Below are 10,040 nucleotides of genomic sequence, written 5' to 3'. Positions count from 1 at the left end.
CTGGGGAAGGGGCTGCGTGCCAGGAGCCGCCGCCACCGCCGCCTCGCCTCCAGCCAGCCGACCCGCTGTACATGGTTGTCTTCTCTTGTTGTCCCTACAGGAAGACCGTAAGGGTTAAGATAGTAGATGAGGAGGAGTACGAAAGGCAGGAGAATTTCTTCATTGCCCTTGGTGAACCGAAATGGATGGAACGAGGAATATCAGGTGTGAGATCCTTTGTGAAAAAAATGAAAAAAGAAAAAAAACGGAATCAAGTCTCTAAACCCCAAATCCAGAAAATATAACCCTCTTTCTCCTCCTTCCCTTCCTTCCTTTTCTCCTCCTCCTCCTGTAGATGGATTGACTTTTATTCTCTGCCCTCCTGTATTCCCGCTCTCAACCTGTTTCGGTGCCGTCTCGGCCTTTTAGAGCCCAGCTTACTTCTGATCCTCCTTCTGTGCGATGCTTGAGCCTTGAAGGCTGTATTGTTTTGATTGGGTTTCCTTGTCTTGGTCTGTTTTTGTTGTGAGCGCACCTTTGCTGTTCTCCCCTCTCCCGCTCCTTTGCCAAGACCTTGGGGAAGGTGAAAGGCAAGAGAAGGGCGTAATGCATGGCTGCCCCCTCGGCTCCTCCCGTACGCCCCCCTGTCCTTCCCTCTGTCGTTGCCTGCTGGTGGCACTGCCTCAGTGCTCTTGGGTCCCTATGAGGCGCGGTGAAAACCCCAAAGGTGTGAGGTATCTTGTTTTGATTTTATTTTTTAAAATGGCTTTCCATGTATTTCATCTGAAAACACCCTTAACTGTATCGCAGTCGTAGCCTGTTGTGCAGAGGGTGTGGAGCTCTGCTGAGGTCCTACTTCATCAGCGGTGAGACCCAGGATCTCCCAGCAGAGCAGGATTATAGTGGGAAGAAGCCCTGACTTGCAGTCGTGCCTTGCCTAGGTGTATCTTTGTCCTTGTCCTGTACATGTTTGACCCCTTTGTCACTGAGCAAGTCTTGCCATTGGTTTCACCAGCTTTGGGGTGGCCCAGGAGGGCCAAGCTTTAAACAGAAGCAAAAGGGAATGCAAATCCACCCTCTGGGTGTCCAATACAGAGATGAGACAGACGTGTGTGCCCATGGGCTTATTTCTGCTCCCACATGCTGTTGTGGGGAATGGGGACACCCAGCAGCTGCCCGTGCATTGCAGAACTTTTCCTTGCTGAAACATCTCCGGTTTCCTATCTGGGCAGCTCAACAGCTGCCCTCTGGCCAGTCTGAGCTCTGTGCATGGCTCTGCAGGACGTTCGGGATAGACAACAGCTTGCATTAGCACGGTGGTGTCATACAGCATCCATGGCTTTGTGAAATGTAAACCCAAAGAGGATTCATGGTTTAATGCCGTTAGACCATCTCGTGCAGCCTGCAAGGCGTGAGGGACATCAGGTTTCGCTGTGTGTCGAGCACAGGCCCTCAGGTTTCACTGAAGTCCAACTGCCCATGAACGGAAGCAGTGACCAACCTGCCACATCCCGCGGGGGTATGTCCCAGCAGTTCATCGCCCTCTGGGATAAAGGTGTGAGCACATCTTCTAGGTAGAAGTTGTCTGGCCTCAGCTTGTAGCCACTTAGTTATTTTCCTACTTTTCTCCATCAGGTGAAAGAACTATAGAGCGTGCCATACCTTCGTTTGGGTACCTGCTCACGACAGCCGTGTTACTCTCAGATTTCTTCTTGGAAGTTTGAGGAGATTAAGCCCTTTGAATCTGTGTCAGCAAAGCGTTCAGCCCTAGATCAAAGTCTTCAGGCCCAGAATCACCCTGGGGTCTCCTCCCTGCATGTGCCCCTTCCCTTCCACAGGGGTCCCCCCTCCATCTCAGCAGGTACAGGAGGAAAATCACCTGCCTCTGGCTCTCTCCAGCTTATGCACTCTGCAGCCTGGAGCATCACGCTGAAGCTTCTGCTCGGTTGTCTGCTCTCTGTGAGCCCTGCATCCTTTTCTAAGCCAGTTTGCATCAGGACACAGAGTCAGGATCGGGCTGGGTTTTTTTGTGAAGTCCTGCATTTCTTTTCCTGTATAGGCCACGTTGCATCTGGCTGAATAAAAACACACATTTGAAAAAAGATCTAAATAGCCCTTAAGGCGGTTCAGTTGTAAAATGTCCTGGTTATTATTAGGACCACGATGCCAGTTTGCTATATTGTGGGGGTCTCACTCACAGCAGCATCGGTCGGAGTCAGTGGGTCTGTCTGATTTGCAAGAGGCAGAGAGGAGGTCGGAACCCAACCAAATGATCCGCAGCACAGAGCCTGCAGGCCAGCCCCTTCCCTGCCACAGGGAAGGACGCACCCTCTCTACCCCGAGGAAGCGAAGGACCGTGCTGAAGAGAAGATGCAGAGCCCTGGTTGGCCTTCTTAGAGAAGAGTCAGAGCGAGAGCACCGTGGTGGTTTTAAAATCTGAGAGGCAGGAGGTTAAAATGCATTTGTAAATGTTGCTGGCACAAGGTGGCACAGTCGCTACACTAATTCCAGGGCATCTGGAAAGATCCCCAGCGCCGTAGTGCTGCACACCCTGGCATCTCCGACGAGCGTACCTTGTGCCTGGGATGAAGAATAAGGAGCTATGCCAGGCTTTCCTATGCAAGAGCATTGGGACTGATCGGCAGCAGATGCTGTTGCCAGCAGCTTCACGGGCCCCAGGCGTGAGCAGTCGGCTCCCGGGGGAGAGGAGGCAGCCCGGGACGCGCAGGAGCTCGGGAAGGGACGCTCACGCTGACTCCTGCATGCATGTTCCCGCCATCATTGCGCCGTTGCAGGGGCAGAATTCGGATGGTTTATTTACTGCAAAGCACACGCACAGCCGATACAGCCCCACGGGCTGCAAGGTCAGTGCAGCCGCCTCCGTGCTGTGCGGATGCTGCCATTGCCCCACACCCTCAGATGGGGGGGGAAAATCCCAAACCACAGCTGTCTAGCTGGGACTTCACTTAGGTTTTTTGTGGTGATGAATGGGCCCCCATGTGACTCACACGGTAAGGGCAAAGCACAGCTCCTGCCTCTCCTGGGAGGTTCAGGCTGGGTTGCTTTTGATTTTGAAGAGTCTCTCTGGGGTTTGGCTACCCACGCATTTGTTTCCAGCACCGCAGAAGATGTGGTTTTCTTGACGGTGTGTTCTCATTTTGTTGTTACTCCCCACTTAGCTCTGTCACGCTGAGCTGGTGCTGGGGATGCTGTAGGAGTGTTGGATGTTCTCAGATGGCTCTTCATAGTGTCTTCAAAACATCTCTTCTGGCCCCGTTGGGAGCAGGGCAGAGCTGGGTGCCTCAGCTGGCTGGCAGTCATGTTTGGAAGTAATCTGTGACGCGGGTCGCACAGAGACAGCCAGTCTATTGCAGTCGTGCCTGCACTACCGCAGCGTCGTGCCGAGGGCCTGCACTCGCCCCGGGACCTCACCTTGAGGACACAAGCTAGGTAGCAGTGATGAAATCAGTGGTGAAATGTGGTGCCCTGACGGTCAGGCAGAGCTGACGGCGGGGTTGGTGATCAGGGGAATAGATGTGTGCTTCTCAAGCCAGCCTGGGGCAGAGCTTGGACAGCCTATTTTGGATGCAGTTCTTGGTCTGGAGCCCCATGCTATTAAAATCCCCTGTGCTGTTCCCTGAGGGTATCCATGCTTCTCCGGCTGTGGACACGCAGTGAGGGAGGCTAGCAGGCGGGAGCAGGGGTCGCTACCATACGGCTGATTTGCATTACTGGCTGCCCCATCCCATCCCTGTGCCGGTGCAAAGCAGTCACCACCAGTCAAGGGAACGGGCGCCTGGCGGGGAACAACTTCTCTACTCAGGAAGGTACTTGTGGTGGTCCAGACACGAATTCCTGTCTTCAGCGTTGCTCAGGGCTTGTGCAACGCGTAGCAGCCACTGAAACAGCCTTTTGATGGAAACATTTTGCATCGTCTGCAGATGCTGCTCCTCACTGCTCACCCCCAATTATATCAGCGCCGTGCTGCTTTGGGCCTTGGGGCACGCACTCGCTAGCCCTTGCCATAAGAAGAGCTAACCACTTAACTCCTGTTCTTCCCTTTCCCCCTATGTGAATGCTACATCTCCAGCATCAAACTTTGTCTTGCAGCCCATTTATTCTTTTTTGCCAATTGCTTTCTGCAGCTGGCGTTTTTCAAAGCCTTTCTGATCATCCAAACAAATCACATCAAGTAGTTTTACTTTAGCAGCTCTTTTTGTTGGTGTGCTCCAATAACTCAAAGAGATGAGAATAGATCTGAGATGGGTATCTTGCCAGCCCGGCCTGTGACGAAGGCCGATACCAAATCGATAGTGGCATATCGGATGCAAAGAACGCGAGCAAAGACGGCGCTTGCTGCAAGCCACTCGTATCAAAGTGAACGAGCAAAAAGAAATCAAAGAGAGACTCCCATTCTTTGCTTGGCAAAGATGGTAAATGTTGCTCTTCTTTATCCTCCTGGACATCTCCCAGGATTCCTGATTTTTTTTTGTCTTCTCCATTTCTAAGAAATTAATCCCCAAATTCTTCTTGTCTCACCTTTCCTCCATACGTGCGGTCACCTAAACTGGATCCCTGTCGCCTGAGTGCTGCAGGGCTTTGACACCTCCCAGCGCCCTGCACCACTGTTCTGGCCATCCTTTTTTTAGCACCTTTTTAAAGTGTTCTTGTAGCGAAGTGAGTCTTTTCCTTCACGACAAGATGCTGTCTGTTGGTTTGACTCTTGCTCTCATGGCAGCTCTGGTATCATGCCAGCTCACAGCTCAGACCCAGGATTTTGCTGCTGTCAGCCCAGCAGGATTTTGGAGAAAGGCTTTCTTCACACATCAGCTTTCACACTTTGTCCGCAGTCCTGGATTACAGGAGAAAAGCTTTGCTTTCCCTGGATAGAGTCTGTCTTCTGCTTAAATTGTGGTTAACCTTCATGTCGGTGGAGCCCAAATGGCAAGTCAGGCTACTTTGGAAGATTTCATGTGATAGCAGCTAATGGTGGAAATAACATTTGGAAAATTATGTTTCGTGAGGGTAGTTGGGAGTCAGCTCATGAGAATTCAGCTCGTGGCACAGTGCTGGAAGATTCAACCTCAGAGCTCGTGCGTGAAGGCTGAGCCTCAAGGCTAACGCTTTGTAAAAGGGACCGACATCCTTCATGCAAAATTTTGCTTCAGAAAAGCACGTCTCCCACAAGGTACGACTTCACTGGAAACGGGAGCACAGATGGCTGGCAAGCACTAATGAACAGCTTGCTGACATGACCTGGCTTGGGAAGATGTTGTCTGAAGTCCTCTCAGCCCTCCCAGCACAGAGTCAACTGGTGTAGACAAATCTCATAACACAGCTCCTTTTAATCAAGCGTCAGCACCCCTGATGGGAAGGCTCCTGCCCCAGAGGGAGGATGTGGCTCCAAGTCACAGAAGAAGGATTAAAATGTGAAGGAAGAAGGATTCCTAGCTTGGATTGATCCAGCAAGTTATCTGTATCAGAATATTGATGAAATGATGTGACTTGGTACAAAGGTCCATGCCTGGATAAGATAAGCTGCATCGATATGTGAGCGCACGTGCTGCAGTTTTCTGAAGTGTGGGCAGATGCTGAGACACTCCTCCTTCCATCAGCTGCTGATGGGAATAGCAAAGAAATGTTAGATTGCTGTTACCTCCTTCCCCAAAGGTTTAATCATTTGCTTGCAGCTCTGTGATTAAGCTGAATGCTGCTGATTCTTCCGATGGAGAGGAGTCTCTTGGAGTCTGCAAGAGCTTTGCTATTGACTTCAATAATAACAGCATTCAGGTTAATGCTGCAAAATCTCTGCCTTGTTTAGCCTATAAAAAAAAATCATGTTTATAGCTCTTCACAGTCCATTAGGGAAACAGTTTGCTCACCTCAGCGAGCAAATCTGGAAGCAGAGCCTGTGGACGGTTACATCTGGAAGATGGGGGATCCTTACCTCTGAGGGGGGCTGAGCCCGACATTTGCATGGTCGCTGACCTCCGGGGGATGCGCACGGGGTGCAGGCAATGTGTTCTCCTTGCCTTTTGCTGCCTGTGGCTGCCCTGATGTGTGACTGAAGGTCTCCTCAAAATCCAGCCTCCTCTTCCCTCATCTCAGCTCACTCTTACTTATGCAGTGGCTTCCTGGAGTCTTTAGGAATATTGATTAGGAAAAGATTTATGTTAATGAAGAATGAGTCCAGAACAAAGCATGCGGCGTGGTCAAATCCCCCTCTGAGGTAAACAGCAGAAAAAGGTGTTTCACTGTTTAGAAAAAGGCTGGGGCACACGTTTAGCACAGGATTTACAGGATTGCCCGATTTCTGGTCTGCTCTCATCCCAAGTCCAGCTCCTCTTGGTTCAACCTTCTTCGACCTCTCTAGAGCTGAAGTGGGAGGGAATTCAGTTCCTGATCTGTCACCCACACCAATGTGCACAGTACAGCAGGATCTTACCCCAAAGTACATTGAAAGCATGTGTATGAAATAATTTATTTGTAACTGGGGTTTTTTTCAGCAGCTAAATTCAGGTCTAAATTGTCCAGTTGCAGGGGTGGCAGGGAAGGCAGAGTTCATGTACACAGCTGTGACTTTGCCTGGTAAAAACCAGGCCTGCAGGGCAGAGAAATCCCAGTAAAGGGATTTCAGGGCAGGTTTAGGCTAGACATTAGGAAAAACTTCTTCGCCGAAAGGGTTGTCAGGCTCTGGAGTGGGCTGCCCAGGGAGGTGGTCGAGTCCTCATCCCTGGAGGTATTTAAAAGAAGGATAGATGAGGTGCTTAGGGACATGGTTTAGTGGTGGGATGGCAGGGTTAGGTTAAAGGTTGGACTTGATCTTAAAGGTCTTTTCCAACCAAAGTGATTCTATGATTCTATAAAGGAAGAACTGGGATCCAGAGCCAAGGGCTTTGGGTCTCCCGAGAGAGTCAGCATCACCTACCCCGTCTGCGGGCACAAGTGTGTCTGCGCTCATGCCGTGCAAGGGTTAGGTGAGGGGGACTTGGGACTGCTATTTTGGATTTGGCTGCAGAGCTAATTTTAGCAGTTCCCTGTAAGAATATGGATGTTGAGCCTCTGAGACAACCTGTGATGCCAACAGCAGTGAGGTGGCCTGGCTTGGCCCCGCGAGGAGCGTGACGTGCAGAGCAGGAGAGCAGGAGGGGGAGAGGTGCCCTGGGGGTGACGGGGGGGATGCAGCCCAGGCTGGGGGCAGCGCAGGGAGCCTTGTGGGAGTGGAACAGCACGGGGGCCATCGGCGGGGCTGGTACAGGTACAGCAGCCCCAGATGGCCTGTCAGGAAACATTACAGGTCAGGGCTAAGGGCACGCTATCAGATGCATGGGCAGGAAGGAAGCTTTAGTCCGTGAAATCATTTTCTTGCTTGCATGCACAGCATTCACTCAGAAATATAAAGATAAAATAATCCCTTGGCTTTCTGCATGCTGTATTCTTGATGTTTCATTCATAACTTTATAGGCTTCTTCAAATATTCATGTATCATATCATAAGTGAAAGGGAGAAAAATAGTTCTTTTGCAGGCTCAAAAGCAAATGGAGAAAAAAATAAACTCAAATCCCAGAACACCAGAATAACAGTTTTGAAAATCAAGAGGAACCAAGGTTGTTGGGGTTTTTTTTTTTCATAACCACAGTATCTTAGGGGCCCAGTAATATTTCATTATATTAAATTCAAACACCGAATCGACCCATTGTACTAATGCTTGTAATTGCAAAAGGCAAATTAAATTCCCCCACATTGTCTGGAGAACCAGAAGAGTAAGGAGGCCACAGGTTGCACAGAGCTGCGGCAGGATGGAGCTACAAGGAGGCTCAGGGTTGGTGCTACAAGGAGCAGGGACAGGCCTGCTGGGGACTTCCAGGCAGAGCTGTGCAGAGGACAAGAGGTTGTGCAGAGCAGGTTGTGTGCTTCTCGTGGCTCTGTAGCACTGTATTCACAAGCGGTTCCCCCAAAGGTTTTTGCCTCTCACAAGGAACTGAGCCTGAAACATGAGGGATGCTCAGCAAGGAGCCTCCCCGTTGCCCCTTCCTCTTTCACTGCGCCTCTCCCTGCCCGCACGGACCGGGGAGATCTCCCCGAGTGCCTGGGGCATTTCCAGCCGGGGAGGTGGATAGGTGGGTGAAGATCTTGACTGGGCCCATGCCTCTCCGCAGGCTGTTGGGAAAACTCTGCCCGTGGGTGCTGCCCAATGGAGCAGGGACGTGACTGGGAGCCGGGACCCAGGATTACGTTCCCCCCTCTGCCACTGATGCGCTGTGCGACCTTTGACGAATCGCTTAGGAAATCACTTTCGAGCCAGCATGGATACAATTAGGTGCCTCTGTATAAAAGTGCCTGCTTTTCAGAGGCCTGAACCGGCAAGCCTGGGTGAATTAGCACTTTTGGACTCCAGCCCGCTTCTGAGTTTGCAAAATGTTCCCTTTAGCCTCTCTTTGCTTGCTTCACCATCTGTCAAATGGGGCTGTTAATACTGACTCAGTCTTTGCACAGAGTTTTAAGCTTCTGAGACTAAAAGTGCACGATAATAAGTGTTAGTAATTACAATACCATCATTGCATGTAACCGAGTCTTTGGGGACCCGTTTGCTGTTTGAAGGACAGGTAGAAGGCAAAGCTAAGGCGCAGAGCTGGTGCTTGGCCTCTCTCGAAGAGGGTTCAGTATTTTTTGCTATATGGAGTCTTCCTGTAGTTAGTTTGAAACTCAGATGCAGACTGTGGCTTTCTAGGGGTGACACCTAAGAGGGATCCACCTGGACATTTCTTGGTGACAGCTCTGGGGAGTGTGGAAATCAAGGCAGGGGAGGGCCAGGAGGTCACTGCTCAAGGCAGCAAGAGGGCCAGGCTGTGCCTGTACGGAAAGTCAGGGTAAGGTCCTCCCTTGCAAGGACCTTTGCCCCCTTCTCCTCCCTTCCTCCCACCTCTAATTTCACAGGACCACACGGTCACGTTTCCCAGGAGGCAGCTGCATCCCGCTGTGAAGTCCTTGCATGTCGCGCGCCCAGGCGGCTTTGTCAGGCAGAGCCACGACTGCAGCCTGGTCCTGTGGGAGCGGTACGGGTTGGGTGCGGGATGGGCGTAGGCAAGCCAGGGCATCCTGGGGGGTGGTGCACAGCTGCATTACCCCCTGCCCCATTTCACACTGGAGCCCAGCACCCATTTTGTCAACACCTCCCTTCGATGATGCTCTTCTCAGCTGCCCACCGCCCCTGGCCACCCTCTCTTCTAAGCCACCCGTGGGTTTACTGGGGCCTCCCTGCTTGTGCCAAGCCCAGCCACAAACACATTCTCCCAGCCGAAGCGAGGGCATCCCCCATACCCGTGGGTCAGTTTGGGTCACGTCAGGCCCCGATGGCAAGCGGAAGCATCTCCCCTCCCCACGACTTTTCTCTTCCCCTCCTTGCTACTCCCTGCCTGCATCCCATCCCTCTGCCTTCGCTTGGGGGGCTGCAATTTTGGGCAGCCAGCATCCGGTGCTTGCCAGCATCCTCTCCATCTTGCTGCCACGGGGTCTGCTCCCCAGCCTGCATCCAGCACGCAGCCTTGGTGAGCTCGCACACCGCTTTGCACCACGTCCATTGCTCACTGACAGCTGCCATCTGCAAAACAGCTTTTCCCCCTCGGATATTGACTTTTTCCCCTCTTCTCTTCTCTTCTCTCTCCCTGTCTTTCTTGTGTTCTTCTCTCCTCACAGCCCTGCTGCTCACCCAAGGTAAGTGCTTTTTCTCCTTTCCTCTACCTGCTCTGGCTCTGTTTTCGTCCCCTTCAGTCAGCCCCTCGTGTTTGTGTTTGCTGTGTTGTAGACAACCCCAGTTCACGGTGTTTGTGTCCAGCAGGAACTAGTTAAGAGCAATGCATTAAGAACAGGGCAGCGATCGATTGATCTCTAAGAGCATGTCCCATATTCCAGATTTTTCCACGCGGTTTTGGGAAATGACCCAGCCAAGGCTGCAAAAGCTCTGGCTGGTCCGGGACCATGAACTCGACCCTCTCGTCAGGCAGCTTCGGGGCTTGGGTTGTCCTGATGCTCCAGGGAGCACAGGACTTTTCTGCAGGGGG

The 10,040-nt window shown here is 51.8% G+C and overlaps 1 protein-coding gene across 8 annotated transcripts in view; it reads left to right on the top strand.

Annotated features, from left to right (window-relative positions):
- SLC8A3 (solute carrier family 8 member A3) overlaps positions 1-10,040 on the top strand; it is a 102,391-nt gene that overhangs the window by 73,225 nt on the left and 19,126 nt on the right. For 2 of the 8 annotated variants that reach the window (XM_009634202.2, XM_009634200.2), the window contains exons 2-3: positions 101-204; positions 9,676-9,697. The exons of 1 other annotated variant lie outside the window; for it this stretch is intronic. In XM_009634202.2, the coding sequence (XP_009632497.1) occupies positions 101-204; positions 9,676-9,697 (126 nt within the window). Of the gene's footprint in view, positions 1-100; positions 207-8,916; positions 8,931-9,675; positions 9,698-10,040 lie in introns of all 8 variants that reach the window. 5 more of the 8 variants (XM_009634199.2, XM_009634197.2, XM_009634204.2 and 2 more) reach the window with 5 other exon arrangements.

The sequence above is a fragment of the Egretta garzetta genome, unplaced genomic scaffold (assembly GCF_000687185.1).
Source record: "Egretta garzetta isolate BGI_Z169 unplaced genomic scaffold, ASM68718v1 scaffold2, whole genome shotgun sequence".
NCBI classification, from domain to species: domain Eukaryota; kingdom Metazoa; phylum Chordata; class Aves; order Pelecaniformes; family Ardeidae; genus Egretta; species Egretta garzetta.
This window is presented reverse-complemented; position numbering and strand designations above follow the sequence as displayed.